Source organism: Chenopodium quinoa, unplaced genomic scaffold (assembly GCF_001683475.1).
Source record: "Chenopodium quinoa cultivar QQ74 unplaced genomic scaffold, ASM168347v1, whole genome shotgun sequence".
NCBI lineage: Eukaryota > Viridiplantae > Streptophyta > Magnoliopsida > Caryophyllales > Amaranthaceae > Chenopodium > Chenopodium quinoa.
The window spans coordinates 976,763-995,985 of record NW_018742410.1 but is presented as its reverse complement, the minus strand read 5'-3'; the positions used below and the strand labels follow the sequence as shown (position 1 = coordinate 995,985).

At 35.6% G+C, this 19,223-nt stretch overlaps 2 protein-coding genes across 7 annotated transcripts; one reads left to right on the top strand and one right to left on the bottom strand.

Moving 5' to 3' along the window:
* The first annotated feature begins 1,761 nt into the window (after positions 1-1,761).
* On the top strand, positions 1,762-6,406 carry LOC110705717. The gene is made up of 5 exons (XM_021883635.1): positions 1,762-2,277; positions 4,663-4,725; positions 4,873-4,935; positions 5,027-5,095; positions 5,628-6,406. The coding sequence occupies exons 1-5, from the start codon at positions 1,948-1,950 to the stop codon at positions 5,859-5,861; spliced, it is 759 nt and encodes a 252-aa protein (XP_021739327.1). The 5' UTR covers positions 1,762-1,947; the 3' UTR covers positions 5,862-6,406.
* A 2,031-nt stretch (positions 6,407-8,437) lies between these two features.
* On the bottom strand, positions 8,438-17,263 carry LOC110705688 (aberrant root formation protein 4-like). Of its 6 annotated transcripts, XR_002508118.1 has the most exons (16): positions 17,086-17,263; positions 16,791-16,967; positions 16,210-16,359; positions 14,909-14,981; positions 14,537-14,712; positions 14,387-14,446; positions 14,017-14,167; positions 13,857-13,916; positions 13,500-13,765; positions 13,352-13,423; positions 12,406-12,483; positions 12,130-12,306; positions 11,897-11,948; positions 9,155-9,374; positions 8,944-9,063; positions 8,438-8,825 (listed from the first exon to the last, which is right to left on the bottom strand). XR_002508118.1 is itself a non-coding variant. In XM_021883604.1 (15 exons), the coding sequence occupies exons 1-14, from the start codon at positions 17,176-17,178 to the stop codon at positions 9,157-9,159; spliced, it is 1,803 nt and encodes a 600-aa protein (XP_021739296.1). In that variant the 5' UTR covers positions 17,179-17,263; the 3' UTR covers positions 8,734-8,825; positions 9,155-9,156. The 6 variants fall into 6 exon arrangements, 4 of the variants coding, with proteins under 4 accessions (XP_021739303.1, XP_021739296.1, XP_021739317.1 ...); XR_002508117.1 differs by having other exon boundaries at positions 8,944-9,374; XM_021883604.1 differs by lacking the exon at positions 8,944-9,063 and having other exon boundaries at positions 8,734-8,825.
* Positions 17,264-19,223: the final 1,960 nt, after the last annotated feature.

Below are 19,223 nucleotides of genomic sequence, written 5' to 3'. Positions count from 1 at the left end.
TCTAAAGAGAAAGAAGGTGATAAAAACTGATGCAAACACACTTTCTTTTGTTGCATTTTACTGCTCTTTTTTGCTTTATAGCCTACTAAAGAATGAAAAAAAGGAATGAGTACGGGTTTTACAGGAAAAATATTAGACAAATCTGTTCTTTGTACTTTATACTATTTGCTTCACTTGAATTAGATTTAAATTAGTGTAAGGTTAATTAGGATCAGATTTTAAAAAAGTTTTCATTCGGTCATTTGAGTAGTTTTCCTTTTACCATACAATCGATTTATCATGTTTCATTTTAGGTTTTGAAATTTGAGGATATTTCAATAATACTAGTTATTTTTTTATTGGTTTGACCCCTTTAAGTGGTGTCATCCTTTTCAATCTTGGAGCGAAAGAAAGTAACATCTGTTTCTTATTATGTGCAATAAATAAATATTTCATATTTCGTATCTCACAAATAATAACCTTTGTAACATAATAAGAATCAAAAGTATTTAGATATGTAGTAATAAGATATAAAATTGGGCAAGAGGGAAAGAGTTGCATCCTAAAATGATCGATTGGTACTAGATGAATTGGTCCGTCAGACTTATATGTTGGTGCACATTTTTTTAACAGAAAATGTAAAGACACCACGGAACAATCAAATTTGGTATTAGGAGGAGGAAGATTTTTCTGGATGATTACATTGAATAATCAAATATGATTCATGTAGTCGATCCCACTTATGGGATTAACGCTTTGATTGATTGATTGATTGAATGTAAAGACACCCGTTTTTTAATTTTATAATGCTCTTATATTCGAATAGGATATTCATTAATTACCTAAGATATATGATTATAATATTAATGATATTTTTCGGATATCATAAATTCAATATAATAATAACTATTCATTATCCAAAACTTTTTGATTTAAAATAAATACCGAATCAGATATCCTAAATTATTAAATCTAGATTTTCAAATAATCTTACATACAACTTAGGTTACTTTGATACTATAACTAGTTTAAAAAACGTTATCCATGGTATAATTGGTATTAGGAGTAGTTGGCAAGTTAGGAAAGTTTAGAATTTAAACAAAGTACAGTGCATATAGTAGTGACTAGTGAGTTTAAGTTTGAAATGTGAAATGGAACCATATTTTTTGATATGATTATTATTTCTCAACAGTTTTGACAGGTCAGCCTTTGATGATGAATGCATCCAGCCCACGCCTAACATTTTCGTCTCCCTAATTGGGCCATTCCCACTATACGGCTATACCCCCAATACCCATACCCAAATCCAATCAAATTACCCGAACACCCGAAATCAAACCCTAAAACACTGAAAAAAAAGTAAACGGGAGAAAAATATAGAAATTGAAGAGAAACCAAAAAAAACCACTGGTTATAACTAATGTCACTTGCCACGTATATATCCCCAATGGACCCGACTTCTCATTGAACCCACATAAAGAGAGAGAAAGAGAGAGTCAGCCACTCTCAAACCTACTCACTCTCCTAATAAAATAAACATAAAATTATCGGTTTAGAATAAGGTAAGGATTGTATCTCTCAACTTTAACCTTGGGCTCGAGACTTTATACGTTGTTCAAGTTCCCTTACTAATCCACACAATTCCTAAATTATCTTTGCTCGTTAGCTTAGATTGGCTCGAGTTTGGTTGACTTGTGTAAGGTTTTAAAACGATAGGACACACTCTTTTTACCAGATACAAATAAAAAGAAATAAATTAATTTTCAAAAAAAAAAAAAAAAAGGAAAAACCCACGAATTTCCATAATATTCAGCCCTTCACCCAACATAATACAACACAACACTCATCCCATCTTTCCATCCATTCCCCCTCATTTTCGCTCTCCTTATTTTCCCATTTTCTCTCTCCTCATTTTCTTCTCTCTCTTTTCTCTCCCTCCTTTCCCTTTCGCTTTCTCTCTCCGCCACCATGAAAGACGAGTGGTTAAGAGCAGCAATAATCGACGACACCGTAGTAGCAGACCTTCTACTCCGTCTCAAAGAATCTCTAACCTCTTCTTCTTCTCAACCTTCTTCCTTCATCCTCAAGCCTCTTCCGCCGTCATGGGGACTCCGTCAACGCCGCTCCAAACCGCCGTCTTCCTCTTCTTCCGCCGACAAAAAGCGAGAAACTCGCCGGAGTCCGACAACTCCTCTTTCCTGGACTTGCACCGCGTCTCCCAGTGAAGGTTGCGACGAGTCTCTCTCCTCCCATACCAACCACCTTCATCCTCAGCCGTCCGATCGCTTCAGATCCAAGGTTAGTCACTCACTTAATTTTCATTTTCCCATTACTTTTTTTTTCTACTCCCCTTTTTCCACGCTGTCCGTCACTCTAATTCCGTTTTTTCCTAAAACATTCTTTTCAATTTTTCTCAACTGTATTTCCTTCCTTTTTTGAGATTTTTTTTTCGAAAATATAAATCCACATTTTTTTGTCCTTTTGAGGGATGGATTTACCAAAATACCCTTGTCAACATCCCGGATCTCCCTCTCCGACTACCCTTGACGTTTCAGCTGGAGAGGGACCCGGCGGAGGGAGAGTAGTGTAAAGACTAGATTACCCTTTCCAGATTTACGTAATTACATGTCACGTGAGTAGGAGCGTGTCTGTTTAATCTGAAGAAGCAGAAGACGAAGAAGGAGAAATAAAGAGTGTTGTCACGTTTATTCAGTTTTCTCGTCGCCACCACTTTCCCGGTCAGCTGTCATTCTTGTTTTCCGCTACTAAAATTTTTATTTTTCTTTTTTAGGAAAAATTAAAAAGAAAAAAACTTGTTTTCTTTAACTTACCTTTTTTTAATTTTAATTTAATTTAGGAGAAGTGGGTGGGGGTTGGATTTGTCGGAAGTACCCTTGAAAAAGGGTTTAAGAAGTTACAAGGACAATATTGTCAGAAAAAGAGACATTAGTCATTGGATGACTTACTTTTTACTTGTGTTTAGGAAACTTCCACCCAACGCCTCCTCTTTCTCTCTCCTCAAATGACATCTTTACCCTCACTAACTAACCTAAATGGCATTCTACTGGTTTTACCTTTAACAAGGGCATAAATGTCATTTAATTGGAATGGAGATATAGTTTGGGCGTGGGACCCAAGTAGATTGAACAATGGGAGAAAAAGAAAGAAGAGGGGGTTGTAACTTGTAAGTTGTTGGTGTGGCGTTAGGTCCGCGTTTGGTTTTTGGTTTTAAATGGTGTTTTTACTGGTTAGATAGATTGATGATGTGCTTACTTACTTTCTCTTTCTTCTTCAAACTTCCTTGGTTTTTTATTCTCTGTTCACGCGCCCATCTCTACTCCCATGCGCCTCTCTTCATTTTTCGTGTTTTTCGCAAGTCAAAACACCGCCTTATCATTATAAGACTACTTTTGCGAGTGACCTACCATAAATCTTATGGCTATAAGATGGACTTATTAGGTTCAAATGTGTCCACCTTCGTGACACGCTCTTATTTTTTATAGCTTCAAATTTTTTTAAATATTTTATTATTATTTACTTTTTTAAAAAATAAAAAAATAATAATGGGGTTCGTGGAGTGTAGTAGTGTGCAAGGAACCACTAGTACAATCCCACGCGTTAAGGGAGTGGAGAGGAAGAAGTCACGTGAGGTGGGGCCATGAATCTCACGTGATAGTAGTGCCACCGGTTGGAGTCGGTCACGTGGCTATAAGACAGCGGTTTTGTTATCAGCTTTGTTGGGCTGGCGGTTAACGGTTGCCGGGGACTAGTAGCAGCCTTCCACGTGGCTGCTGACATTTTTGAAGGTGTATGATACACTTTTGTTTTTAATCTAGTGTTTGACAGTTCTACTGATCTTATGGTGATCCTTAAATCCGAGCCGTCCATGACTCGAGGGGAATTGTTAGTGGGGTTTATGATGGTGATTGAGGGTTGGGATTATCTGGGGTCCCACTTTAAGAGGGTGTTAATATTTGGAAGATGGTGGTTTAAAGTTTCATGTGAGTGATGGGGGTCATGGGTGGGAATTAGTTGCTTATCCAATAATCTAGGACCCACTCATTTTAACAAATCATTTTCATTTTTATTTTCACAAAGCTTTTAAAATGTTGTTAGGTAGGCCAAAGTTAGAATCTTTTTAATCTATATTTAGATTTTGAAGTTAATTTGCGGGATTTTGAGTTGAAGTTATGTTGCAAATTACAAACTTTATTATTATTATTATTAATATGATTAGTTGTATGTTAAAAAATGTTATGAAATTTCCAAATTTGTGAACTTTAACATGTTTGATCTTTGAATGAACCTGCTTCCCTTTTAAATCACTTTTAAGTGGGGCCCTCATTCTAATGTCGGTTAATAATCATGTGGATCTAATGCTAAAACTAGCAATGCTGGTATAAGAGCTTGGAGTAATGTGGAATTGGTCTAATTGGAGTAATGACTAATGTTTTTTTTTTTTTTTTTTTTTTGACAGAAATGACTAATGTTATAATGTGGGCATTTTTTTTTTTTCTATTTTTTGTATCAAATGACAGTTGTAGCATTCTCAAGTTGGTCACCAAATCATTGTCTTAATTACTTGCTTAAATAGTTGTATGAGTTGTTTCTGTTTCAAATCTGATTTTGGATTCTTATTACGTGCATGAAATCTGACTTCTTCTTCATGATTGGTTGTTACAGATTTCGGCTTCCACTGAAACCCCGACCACCACCACGACCAGCAAAAGACCTAGGAGGAAGAAGGTACTGCATCTCTTATGGTCATTTAATGATGTTTATTCGTTGCACCCTCTGATGCACTACACAATTGTTTTCATTTTCTTATTGAAATGATTATTCTGTTTCATACGCTGTCATGATCTTATACGTGATTTTGTCAACTTTTGTTAGACATTTGCTGAACTTAAAGAGGAGGAAAGTTCACTGGTGAAGGAGCGGACATATTTGAAAAAGGTTTGAATTGTTGAACTTGGTCAGAGTCTTAGCTACCTTGTTCTTTTTTCTGGAAGCAAATTACTGATGATGTTTCTACATCTCTGAACAGGAGTTGGCTACATTACGCGTAACCTTGAAACAGGAAAGATCAATAAATGAGAATCTAAAGAGAATTAAGGTATGTTTTTATTTCCCCTGATGCGACCTCTTGTTTGTCTTTGACTTTAAAGTTCACCATGATCCTTTCCAGTGCGCTTTCTTCATTTTGTTTTATAGTCTGAACCCTGTACTCTATAAAACAATGCATAAAGATTGACACAAGCTGGTATACTGGTTAGAAAAGTCACTTTCCGGACTTAGTGGTTGCCTCACTATTTTGAAATTTCACTGCCCCATAAATCTTTCTAATATAAAAATGAAATGACCACTATTTGTTGGAATGGAGGTTTAGATACATTGAATTTTATTGTCAAATTCTGAAAGGATGTTGAGTCGGAAACTGAGTGAAGATTGATTCATCATGGCTTCAAGTGTTTCTGTGTTTAGAACTTCTGGACTGCTGATTGAACTATCCATATGCTTGTGAATGCTGATGCATATGTAACTTAACTATGGAATTGTTTCAAATGATAAGAATTGTTCTTTGTCATTATTGAAGTCTTCATTTGGTGTATAAGACATTAATTTTAAAATTTTGACTTGTTCTACAGCTTGACCTAAAAGTAGAATCCAGAATAAAATCAGAAGCAAATTCAGTTAATGAACATAATAACACAAACAATGGAATATCAGAAGCAGCCTCGTCAAGTGTATCAAGACAAAATAAAATTGAGGATGCTTCTGATTCATTATCACAGAAATGTGCAACGTCGCATGATTCCCTATTTATGCTACCTGATCTAAATATGGTGCCAGATGAGGATGCAGTTGTTGGAATGAGCTGATGAAACGAAGTTTCCGTTACCTCATTTCCAAAATTTGAAGCTAACTGTTTCTAAGGTTTATTTCTGGTTGGCGCTTTATTCAACTGTGCGATGACTTAAGAGCCCTCCATCAGACAGGTGTAATTACAGCAGGACTTAGGGATTTACTTGGTTATTTACTGCCCAGATGCTAATACAAATCCGGGCAATCTACGATAAGCTTAGTATTCATAGTTGTTAGATAATATACAGATACTCAAATGTTCGTTCTTTTTTCCTTTTCGGTCAGATTTTCTACCATCTTTGCTCGCTACTGCTCCAAAAATTCGTTGGGGTAAGCCCTTTCACTTCTTTGCATCTGGAACAAAATACGTTATTTAATGTATTCTGTGCCATATTCTTTCCTTAATTAGGTACTTATGACTTACGGGCAGTTGTACAATAGATGTTAGAATCTATCTAATTTCATGACATAATTTTATTTCTTCCTAAAGAAAATATACTGCTTTCTGCTGCATGATATTATCATCATCAGGAGCTGCCTGAGTACCCAATTTCGGATTCAATATATTCAGCTTTATAGACAGTTTCAGTCAGTACAATGAATTCTATATTATTTGCAAGATAATATAAACATGGTCTATTGGATTCTTTCTTTTGTTTTTTAGCTTATAAATTTGAATGGAAGATAAAATTTGGTTTGATTATTAAGTAACTCATCAAGTTCCGTAGGCTGTATCTGTATGGAATTTGTTTGTACATGGATACAAATCATACAGATAAAGATACGAAAAATGACAACTAAAAACTTGTTAATTCCTGGATAGCACTGGATGTCATTGGACATGAGTAATACAATTATTGAAACTCTGCCTTGGTGATGCGTTTGAGCTACTTAGATTCGGACTGGAGCATTTTTTTAAAAATGTTGTACTTCTATTGACATAATAACAATTAGACAACTAACAGAGGGTGAAGATGAATGACGCCCTTCTAAAAGTTAATTCAGCGTATTGGTAAATTTTGTACGCCTAACTGTAGATTCCTTTACGACTATATTGTTTTATTATCTATCATGTACTAATTGTGGCTGGATAGTGTGTGAAGGGGAAGATAGTATTAGTCAAAAGAGTTTCATAAAAATTTAAAGACCTACCTTTAAATTTTGTCTCTGTCTAGATAGGCATATTTGGTATGTTTATTGGTAATCATCAAACAAGAGATGCTGGTTGCACAAAGAAAAACATTTGAATCTCGTGAGTAAAAAGTTGACCATTAATTTTCATTCATATTTCACATTTATATTAATAAATCAATAATTTGAAGAATATGTCAAAATAACATTAAAAATAGTGTGGTCCAAATATGACTTTTGAAATGGTCTAGGTGGCGTGGAACAGCTGACCAATTGTCATGGTGTTCCCCACTTTGTGGAAGCTTTCATGCCATTAATTACATTTGGGCCTTTCTCCTATTGGGCTTATTGTTGGGAATGTTTTGGGCCTCAAATTGGGCCTGTTGTGTGTGTGTGAGCTGTATTCAACTATGGTATTAGTTGGAAAAGTTGAAATAAAAAATGGGTAATAAATCAGTTTTGACCCGTTTTTGAGTCCGACAGTTGAGCTACCACCGACTATTAAAAGTAGAAAGGAAAGGGTAAAGTAAAGAAGACAACATGAAAACATCCACAAACACTTGCATAAATCATTAAATAAATTTTAATAAATGTTTTATTTGTTGTTTGACTTGAAATCTTACCCTTCATTTCCCAAAATTCATTTCTAATTATGTCGGATCTCCCTTTTATATTCTACCTATAAAAAATAATGCAAGATGTGGCAAATTCGTTTTTAATTTTTTTTTTTTCCCTAGTATCTCAATTTTTATATTATTTTTCATGTACTCATATTGACTTTTAATAAACTTTTGGAACTTTTCATTGTTAATGATTATAAATAACAAAATAATTTTAATTAGGATTTAATTTGATGGAAGCATAGTCATGCCCAAAAAATCTTAATAAAGATTAAAAGAGTTGTGTTATTTTTTAATACGTCATGGATAAACTTTATATACACAGTCCTGTTAAAATATGACAAATAAGAATTATGATAAACTATTTTATATAGCTTGTAAGCTTAAGTATTGTTTGGTTGACAAATAAAAATATGGAAAGTTAAAATTCCTAGGAATTGACATTGTTTGGAATTGTTTGGTTGACAAATTCATGGGAAGTAGAAATTTCCATGAATTCCCACTTCCCACAAAATGGAGGAAGTAAATTACCCAAGGGGACCTAGGTAAGTGGAACTTCCTATTCCTTGGCTAACCAAACACTTTTTAGAATTTCCTAAGAAGTTCAATTTCATGGGAAATCAAATTTTTAAAGAATTTGCAATTCCTACATTCAACCAAACTAGCACATAGTAAATAAGAGACTAGTATTCCTCAAAAGAAAAGACTAGTATTTGGGACGGAGATAGTATTTGGGACGGAGAAAGTAACCGCTTAACATTAGCTTTCACGGTAGAGAAAGTACAAACATTTACCAACTTAGATCCCCACAAAGAATAGCAGTATTTAAAAGATTATAGATCTGGAGTCAACTAGACATTGCTTGAGTCTAAAGTTTAAAAAACGGAAACAAATCCACTCTCTAAGCATATTTTTGCAAGTAGGTATGTAATGGCTGATAAAGATGCATTATTTATAAGGGGGCGGGAATCATGATTGATTTTGTATATCATGTCAGGTAAGCTGTTCACCCTCTCGGAATCATGAATTTGTCTATAACCTATACTTTTTATTTCCTGAAACAATAAAATAAACTTATCCCTCTTATACCTGTACTTTCACAAAACCAAAGGTAAAAAAAAAAGACGCAAATGTTTCAGAATTATTCACAGGTCCACAGGACAGCGCTTACGGCTAAAATCGAGCCCGGGCTCTCGGCTTCAGCTTCCTTGCAAGACCTGAGAGGTTTACCTTAAAAAAAGAGAGAGAGAGCAAATTCAAGATTTCTGGATTTGAATGGAAATAGAGGGTAGAAGATACAGAAAATGCAAGCTTATAAAAGAATAGAATAAAGGCAAAAGAAAAAGACCTTCAAAATTCAAAAATCAATTGTTCCATTCAGTATGTAAAGAATCAATGATGAGTAGTGTTGATAGCTTTAACAACAGAGGTATCTTGAAGAGTTTAATAATCTAACCCCCAACTAATCCTGATGACGAGGGGAACAAAAGAACAATATTATATAAATGTATAACGAAAACAGCCAAGATAAGGGGGACATTCAAGTTTGAGTCACCAACCATCATGACTGTCTGATGCTCTCTTCAACAAGTTCAATACAGTGGTACAAAACAAGCTCAAGAGGGTTTAATCCACACATTATGTCCATTGCAAGTTGCTTGTCACCCTTTTTGGTTTCTGCATTTATGCTCATCACCAAAGTTCTTAGAGGCAAGAGCCACTTGTTGTACACCTCCTCTAATTTGTTTCTAGACACAACTCCTGTGAAGTTCGTCTTCCCTGTATCAGCGGTCAATATTCTGGCATCAAAATTCTTGAAACAGCATCCATAGTCTCTCATACAGATACAGAAACAAATTATGCAAAAAAATTTATGGGTCTGGAAAATTTAAGGGATACTGAGATGTTAATATAACTTTTTACTACTATGAGATGCCATCACAAGCTCATTTTTTGTTGGAGGAATGGGGAGTCAAAGATAGGGATCTATTTTACTATTTCTGGACACGGAATAGGGGAAAAAGAACAGAAAAGAATAGGATGGATCCATTTTCCATCCCCTTTTAATCAACGTATCCTTACACTATTATAAAGAATTTTAAGGAAATGGAAGCATAATCCTTTTCATCCTTTTCTCCACTCATCACCCTTCCCCTTCTTTCCATCCCCTCCCCTTTCCACCATGAACGCTAACCAAACACGTTATAAGTGATGCAGTAAGTCAAGCTAAGCTTGGTGAGAGCAAAGTAATAATTGTGGCATCTGAGTGCTTTATAGGCTATGAAAAGCTGTGCAGCAGGCTAAGAAAGAAGTACATCGTTGCTGTTAGGAACTTAGGGCAAAGCCATACTGGTGCCTTGTTGGGTTCTGGTATCGCACATGTCCTCGAATAACAGTGACAGGTCCCTGCATAAGTGATATCAAACTTATCGGCAGCCTGGCTCAATCCAAGGTTCAGAAAGGGATTCCATATCATATCCAGTTATTGCAGGTTTCTGGCCGGGCATAAATAAGAATAAAACGCTTGATTGAGGGGATAACATCAAATCCTGGGTCAATCATAATACCTCTTAGCCCTGAAGCACTTGAAAAACTATAGCCCACGAGTAAATAAAGTTTTGCCTTGGAATCTGCATGTAGCCTCCTAGTAACTGCCATTGCATTAACTGGTCATATGGGCTCTTGGCATCCAAGGTAGCCCTCAGAGACTACTCTAACATAATAACATGTGGCAAGATCTGCATCCTTATGTGAGTAACAGCACTAATGAACAACAGACCAGGTATACCCATGTTATCCTAAATTCTGACAATCTGACCAAACACTAGTTCTTTAGACTTTAGAGAATGCAGGAGCTAACTACTCAGATTCACAAAATTAGGGCAAAAAAAGTTAAAAATCAATCCTACTTGATGATAAGATATCTCGCAAAAATTACACCAAAACTTGACAACCATGAGTAAAGGATAGCTTCCAGCCAAACAGTACTAAGGCCTGGTGAGTGGTGGGCCTGCAAATGATCCCTAAGCACTCAAGACCCTTTAGTTGACAGTTTTTTTACCTTAGTCCAACAGCACTTCATACCCTATGCAAACCCGGCATGGGTACGAGCAAATGGCAGACTGCTGGCACTTCTCAGGCACAAGCCAACGTTGTCCCTTATCCACAACAATGATTATAAGCGTTGTAGGTATTGGTTTGGTGAAGAGGGTAGCAAGCCCAAACATGTAAAATATTTGTTGACATAGGTTGCTGAGGATATAGAAATTCTAGAGCTGTATCGAGACTCATCAATCATCATTCCTAGTCCAAGATATTCACATGGCCAAGAGTCAAATTGGCTCTGGCAGATCAATAAATTTTCCCATCTTGTCTATGATCGGCAAGTTTAGGTTTAATAGATCACCTTCCCCATGAGCTGACAGAATCCCAAAATGACACAGGAAAACTCTAGGATCGGTGCAACCAAGCAGAATCACTCAGAACCCTCAAAATCCACTGTGTCAAGCTCACTCTCCTATAATAAGAAAAGGTTCATAGTTGTAAATAAGGTTCACTAGATTCTAGCTGTAAATTCTCACCCTCGCAGTGTAGCAGACCATGCGAATCAGAGGAATCATACTGTTGAGAGCATCTCAAGGCACATATGTGTAGTCTTTGCCTCAATCATGGCAACAGAGTCTTGATCTTAAAATAAAACATTGCAGCACAAACTCCTATGATTTGGAATTGACCATGTGCTGTATTTATGGATACTTTTTCATAGTTATTTATGGATTTTCCTTAGTTCAGCAATGCCAATTGCTTCCCAGATCCAAAGACTATACTTTGGTCATTAAAATCATGAAATCAAGGAAATTTTCACCATCTTACTTGACTTTAATGGTTCTAAGACACTCCATGATCATGAGTTATACTCCAACATTTGTCCAGCGTGTGTCGAGACCTGGGACAAAGGGGTTACAACATCTAATTAACCTTAAATCTGAATCTGTTGACCTCCATTTCAGTGAATGTTTGTGATATAAGGCAAATCTCACCATACATGCAATTTTTTGTAAACATCACTCTAAGGGCCAGGGTGACCTATATATCTCACATCTAAAACATGCCAAGATTATCATAATTAAGGTCACTTGACAGCAGTGAGCCTGTGAGTTACACGCATTGGTTCAGTCATAGTGTCATACTGCAGGTGAGAGATAGTAGTAACACAGAAGAATGAAGTCAATTCATATGTACAGATACAAAGCAAGCCACTCATAGAGACAAATTGATTTAAGTATAAACAATATGCTCACCTGTTTTCTCTGCTATTAGAACATATCTATACAGGTTAAGAGCTGAAAGAACCTGCAATTTACGAATTAAATTAATGACAACAAAGTGGAATCAGAAGATATATAGGAACATGCAGTCTGCCCATTCATCCCAAGACATCATAAGAGGAACAGAATAAGAGTACCAGGATCAGAAACAATATAAAATAAGCAAGAAGCCATTTAAAAAACATACAAGTTAAGGAATGTAATACCGCATCACTTTGCTGAGGGAGGGAAGGTGGTCCTCCATTGGGGGGTCTCAAAATAAATTCTACCAATTCAAGTATGCTAGCATTCCAAAAAGTGCAGCTAGAAGACACTTTCTCTTCTCGCAGTTTAAGATAATCATTTCGAAGATTCTCCCTAACGCAATCTAAAAGTATTGCCACCTGCAAAAAGTACCAATTGGCTAGATGAGTGATGCAGAGTCCACTGTGTCTGGGATTATAGATCAATGTAACTACAGAAATGAGGAGATAAAGTCTAACCATGGATGAAGAGGTGCTAGATTTAACCAAGACCTGCATTATGTCTAGCCTTAAAGAAGCTGGATTATCAGCAAGAACCTGTCAATTGATCAGATCCCAGGAGAATGACAAAATAATGAATATTCTTAAGTACTTCGTATATAACAAAAGACTTAGCACCACGATGTTTTAATATATAATATGAGATACAATCTATAAGATGAAAGACACAATATATAATAATTCAACATCTTTAGCTTAAGGAAAAAACAAACAAAGATATGCAGCAAACAGGGCAATAAGGTGCATCAAGCCACCAGCCTTATAAACAGCAAGCTCTTCAAGTGCAAGAATTCTTTGTCATCAGAAATAGCAGAGCACACAACAATAAACAAGGTACAAAAAGAGTGGGGAGGAAAACTGGGACATTTGGCACGCAATTTTTTTTTTTTAATTCCAAATTTAGTAGTTGCTAACATTTTACTCATCTCTGAGTGAGATATGGAGTTCTATTGATAGGGTACTTAGCATATGGCTCACTCAAGAAACCATAGACCAAAAGATTTCACTTGGGAGCCCCTAACCATGTGATTGGGGTTCATATCCCAACCTCTGAGTGGTGGAGGGGCACTGTCACTGCACGGACTTGGGTCCATGACATCCCAGCACTTTTAATGGAGGGCTAGCAAAGGAGTAAGGTTTTGGTAACAGCCTTCTATATATTAAATAAAAAGAAAGTATTTTGAACAGAGCATTCTAGGGCTTCATTTTTATAGAGTAGTTTAGAACTGAACTTCATAAGAAAGCCTCTAGTCTGCTATGGCACATCACGCAACCACATGTCATGAATGAACATAACAATATTTCCACAAACCTACTATGAGTTTGTTATACTTGAATGCTTGATTATGTGAAAACCTCATGCGAACAAGGAATGAAAAGACACAGGATTCCAGAGAGATCTCACCCTTTTTAAGGTAGCAAAAGCCATCTTTCTTAACTCAGCATCTGGAGCATACATGATGACTGACAGAATAGCCTGAATATTTTCTAACATCAGCAAGAGATCAGAGGAAATGATTCATGATTTATGTTGGGACATGGCAGGAGAATACCTGCAGAGTAGAAATAAGGCTGGGTGTAAAGGATGAGCATATCATGTCTTCGTTCACAACTTGTTCACTGTTTTCTGTGATGACCAGCAAGAAGTCTGCCGCATGTTTCTTTAAGACCCAAGGCAGCTCACCTAAAGAGAATATGTACTTCATCATGCCTATAGTTGACCATCTTCTACTTTGGGAGGTCCTAAGATCATTCTTAAGAAGACTGACATCCTGCCCAGCTGCCTGAGGGACTTCATCAGATATATGCCCCCAAATCACTGGATCAAAAGACGAGAAAGAAGTGTAACAATGAAACAGGACAGTACTTAAGAAGATAGTACAGTAGAATAATCATGGACAAATACTCACCTGAAAGCACTGCTCCATGATTGACATAGCAAAAGCAATCCATATAATCATCCGTTTCATCTGGACATCATAGATGGGAAGAGAAAAGGAATCACCACCACAGATGCCAAGATAAATGGAAAGTTGACAAGGAAGAAGGCAGACTAAGTTGATAGCTCACCACCACGTATAAGATTGATAAGTGGATCAACTCCAAGGCCACATACAAGATCCGCATATGATAAACCACAATACGGAAAGAAGCTTGATAATGTTTGAACAAAGGAAAGACAAGACGAAATTTCATCCCCCGCGCTGATTGAAACAACAGTCTGCAGGACATGTAATAAACAAGCATTACATGACATGGTAAAGCCTGCTAAAGTGAAGGAAACAAAATGGAGATGAAAGCCAAAAATAAATGTTAATTAACAATGAAGTTAAGGCTTTTAAGCAATGGGTTCTCAAAAATAGGTAAGAGACGGAATTAATATCTCCTTTAATGAATTGAAGATATTACAGAAACATAAAATTAGGAGATGAGTACCAACCATGATTTGTAAAACATACAAGCTGAGTAAACCACGAAGTTGTCCATTTGCTCCATCCTCCTGTTGGTCAAGAATTAATCAAATTGATGAGCCAGAAAGAGATTGGACCGAGAAAGTATGATTAATTTCACATGTCATAGATTAACAGACCAATTTTTTACATGCTTCTAGCATGGAATTGGCAATGCTAATAGCTCCTTCAAACAAATCCTTGAAGCCTATATCTCTATCATCCAAATCGAAAGACGCAGCCTTCACAACATTAAGGATAATGGGAAGAGCAACTTTAATTTGTTCAGCCTGACGTCTACGTATGGAGAGAAATGCTGGGGAAAAAAAAAATTCATTATTCTTCCAGCCCAATGAAGAATATTTGGACATTCAAACTATTCACACTTGTAGATTGAAATTGAATTATAATTAAAGTCAAAATCTACAATTAGAAGAAAAATGTTGCATCAAGGTAAACAACACTCCTTTTTTCCTTTGAAAAAGTGTGTGCTCAAGGCATACAGTAGGCACCTTTAGAGACCCCGCATAGAAGAGCAGAAACATAACCAGATGCATCAGTTGTTTTCCCATAGGAATCCAATGCCTGCTCCAATGATATCAAGTTGTCAGAAATGTAAAATCAATACGAAACAATAGCACAGTAGAATTATTAACACGTCCATCATCAACAAGATGTGGCCAACAATCATTCTAATCCTCCAATAAAGCATGAGATAAATAGATGATTAAGCACACAAGTATTTCGATGCAATCTGAAGCAGACCATAGCCATGCCAATAACAGTTCTGAAAAGCAACAGCACAGCATATGAAACTGAAAGTTAGTTTTTGAAGAAGAAAGAGCTACTCTGGCATAGACACTAAATTATGGACTGTTCTTCAGCCGTACAGCTTCAGAGTCAGAGCTAACAGGCTATGAACTACATGATTTCTATTGTTACTTAGGTAAATATAAATAAATAATTTTGTGATTTATAAATTCTTAAAAACGTTGACAGTGATTTTACCAAGAAAAAAAAAAAGTGACTGATAGATCCCAAAAGAAATTTCTTTGCCATCAATAGACAAACATAGCAAGCTGAAAGTCAGGAAAGTAAAGAAATCAATACAAGTAATACACAGGGAGCCAATCAAATGCCTTTTCAAGTATTTTGAGACTTTAGCCTTGCTGTAATTACAGAAATAACGATGCTTGGTACCACAGTGCCCCTTTCTCATGAAAAATTTGTGTATTCCTACAATCCTCTAAGCTTGGCACTCTCAGTTTTTGTTTCTTTGCTCCTTATCTTGACTCTTGAGAGCACATTTCCCTCTAGATTTACAGAAATTCCAATCGTTTCTAGGCAACTTTGTGTTATCACCACTTTGACTCCCCTCCCAACCCTGCCACCGAAGAGAAAGGTAAGTGAAGAAGGGAAAAAAGGAATAGGACAAATGGACGAGTGAGGACATCAGGCAATTTGCTTAACTTCAATAAACATAGTCCTAACATTATGCTCATGTTTCCAGACTCCCTACTAACCCCTTTTCAATCCATTTACAAGTATTATGCTATAGACATCAAAAAGGGGTTCAATTATACGAAGTATGCAATAACACTGTGTGCTAGACTGCTAGTTCACAAACATTTGCTAAATCAGTTAATAACACGTAAGAAATAATATGGCAGAAAACAAGCCTTAAGAATTTGATAGCTTACGAACTGAATCATACAAAAGCGCGCGGGGGGTTGGGGGGGGGGGGGGGGGCTTCCAATGCATGTTTATGGAAAATTTAACACCAAAATAAGCACACAGGTTTGAAAGTATATACCTCAGAGAACACTGAAATCATGTCGCGTGGGCTACATTTTGTTGTGAAGTGATCAATAACACTTTCAACAATTTCACGGCACCTCTGGGACACTCCTGCAAACTTGGCAATAGCCTTGGGCATCTCAAATGAAAGTGCATCAACAATAGCCTGTTAAAAACCAACTTGTTAAAGGTATCCTCACTAGACGGAGCCGGGCAAGGCTACTTAGTACTTACATAGTTACATCCAACCCCCCTTACCCCGTCAATGGCAAGAGCTAGATTAAAGGCATAGGGATGATGTTGTTGATGTAGAATGGTAGATGATCCATAACATGTATAGCAACGCTCTCAAACGTGTATTTAAAAGGGTTGTTTCAGTAACAACAATAATCAAACAACTCAATTAAACAGCTCATAACACATCCAAAACATAAAAGTAATTTCTTCAACTAAACCTCAACAATACCCTTATCCTAATTTCTGCTAAATAGGTTCTTCAACCTTCAATGTAACACATGCCCACAAAACCCTATTCACAAAAATTCACAATCAAACCTCCAAACCCCAGATTTTGTAGAGAGATAAAGAGAATAGTACCTGATCAAGAGAAGGATTTGAGAGGAAAGAATGAATATGCGTAAGAACAACGATTGAATTGTTTCGATTTTCTTCATCATCAGGATCTGAAATAGCAGCATCAGAAATTGAGCTGAGAAACTCAACAATCCCAGAAATTACTTGTTCCGATTGACGAATATCACCATCTTCTTCTGCCTACAACAAAAAATCAATAAAGGGTACATGTAAAAACAGCTAAATGGGTGTTTAAACTTTCTGATCAAAAAGTGCTGTTATTACTTGATCAAATGCGAAAAGGGATGAGAGTGAAAACCTTGGAGCAGGAGTCAAGGGATTGTTGGAGGCGAAGAATCAAGGATTGCGAAGAAGGAGAAGCTGTAGATGTTTCTTCTGATGGTGCTGACATTGTTGAAGCTTTGTGCTGAGTTTTAGCGCGATTCTATTGCTGCTCAATGTTGGGATTTTGGAGTAAAATTTCCAGTGAATTCGCGGGAAGATGACATAGACCTTTTTTTGGGTTAGACACACACTATAAGTAGAGGTGTGAATTCTGGATGTCAGGTCGGGTTCAGTAAAAGTCAAGTTGGGTCGGATTGGGTCTAATTTTAAACTTGAATTATGCTAAATTATTGTATTTATGCGAGTTAAAATCTAAAATGAATATTTTTTGGGTCGAGTAGGTTTTGATACCTCTAACTATAAATGCTAGTAAATGCTAATTTGCACATGATTAATAGCAAAATTGTCAAAAAAAATCGTGGATTTTTTATTGGAGTTTGTAAGCAAGTATCTTAATATAGGATAATGAAAAATATTAATAATATAATGAAAAATATTAGTAATGGTGTCTTGGTTGACTTTGCTTTTCACTGGCTAGTCGGCTACCATTGTAAACTTGTGCTTTTAGCCTACTCTTATGAACTGATTTTTCAAATTCCCTTTCTCTGTTTGGTTGACACAATAAAATGGGGGAAGTGAAAATTAATGAGAATTTATAATGTGGATAGTTGTTTGGTTGACACAACAAAACAAAAATGAGGGAAGTTGGAATTCATGGGGATTTCTACTTCCCACAAAACATAGGAAGTAAATTACCAAGGTCCCCTTGTTCAATAAAAATTCATGGGAATTTCAACATCCCATTGTTACAACTAAACAACTTAAAGAAATTCCTATGAATTTCATTTGGGAAATAACTTCCCATAAAATACAACTTCCTACAGAAATTTATTTCTCGTGTTAAACGAGGGCTTATACTTTTCATCCTTACCCTACTTTTCATCTTTTTTTTTTTATTTATTTTTATTTATTTTTTATTTGTTGCTTTGTATTTTTTTTAAATTCTTCTTTTGTTATCCTATGATTATATAATTAACATGTGAAACATGTTTTCTTAATCATTATATTATGTTAACATTTGAAACAATTCTTCTTAATAACTTTAGCAAATTGCTTATCTTATTGTTATTTTTAATTTTTCCATTACACAAGATCTATTTTGATACCTAAAATATCAATGAGTGTCTTAAATAGCCAAATATGATTCAATAATTACATGATAATTGATCATTATTTTGAAGCACTTTATGCAATTGGCCTAACACTTTAATATTAAGAAGTTCCATTGACATTATTCTCTAAGTTTATATTAGTCAAACACTCAGACCTCAAATGCATGCAAATTAGAACAAAAATGGTTAGATGTAGATCTACATATGTAACTAATGACGTTTTAGTAATTTTTTATTTTTTTTATTTTTTTTTTCATCATAGTAAAAGCATACATATTGATCCAAAGCGCATAATATTAGTCCCCCAGCCACTTTTTTTTTTATTTTTTTTATTTTTTATTTTTAACCATGATCTCACTTCATGTAAGGATTTTTTGGATCAAATGATGTAAAAAACAAGGGATAAAAGAGGTATAACACCTCAACACGAACATTATTAATTATAAAGGCACATAGACAATTGTAAATAAAGAGGTTAAACATCGTTATAAAACACACTTAATATTAATAAAATGGATAATGCTAAAAAAAATAATAAATTGATATGTAGTACTGATAACAAAGCATTAATCACACCATGATTTTATCATAAAATATTAGTCATAGTAAATGTTTATATGTAACCCATTCTCATAAATGTGATTTGTCATTTTACAGAGCTATCAATTCGAATATTCAGATAGGTTCGATAAAGTCGGGTCAAGTCAGGTCAGGTCTACTTTAAATTTAAGTATATATATAATTTTTTTTTTTAAAAGAGTCATGCTATTTGTTATGCTCAAACTAATCGATATCTGAATTAACTTTTTTTGGGTCAAGTTAGTCGGGTAAGTTGTTGACGGACTTGACAACTCTAATTTTACTCGTTAAACCGGGTGTTACTTTCACCAACTGTGTATTTTTATTAGAGTATTGCATTTTACTATTCCCTTTAGCCCTC

Coding starts and splice junctions, on each gene's coding strand:
- LOC110705717 (XM_021883635.1), top strand. CDS start 1,948: ATGAAAGACGAGTGGTTAAGAGCAGCAATAATCGACGACACCGTAGTA. Junction 2,278..4,662: donor CCGATCGCTTCAGATCCAAG/GTTAGTCACTCA, acceptor TGGTTGTTACAG/ATTTCGGCTTCCACTGAAAC. Junction 5,096..5,627: donor AGAATCTAAAGAGAATTAAG/GTATGTTTTTAT, acceptor CTTGTTCTACAG/CTTGACCTAAAAGTAGAATC.
- LOC110705688 (XM_021883604.1), bottom strand. CDS start 17,178: ATGTCAGCACCATCAGAAGAAACATCTACAGCTTCTCCTTCTTCGCAA. Junction 13,766..13,856: donor TCATGGAGCAGTGCTTTCAG/GTGAGTATTTGT, acceptor CTTTTGATCCAG/TGATTTGGGGGCATATATCT. Junction 11,949..12,129: donor TCCCTCAGCAAAGTGATGCG/GTATTACATTCC, acceptor CGTAAATTGCAG/GTTCTTTCAGCTCTTAACCT.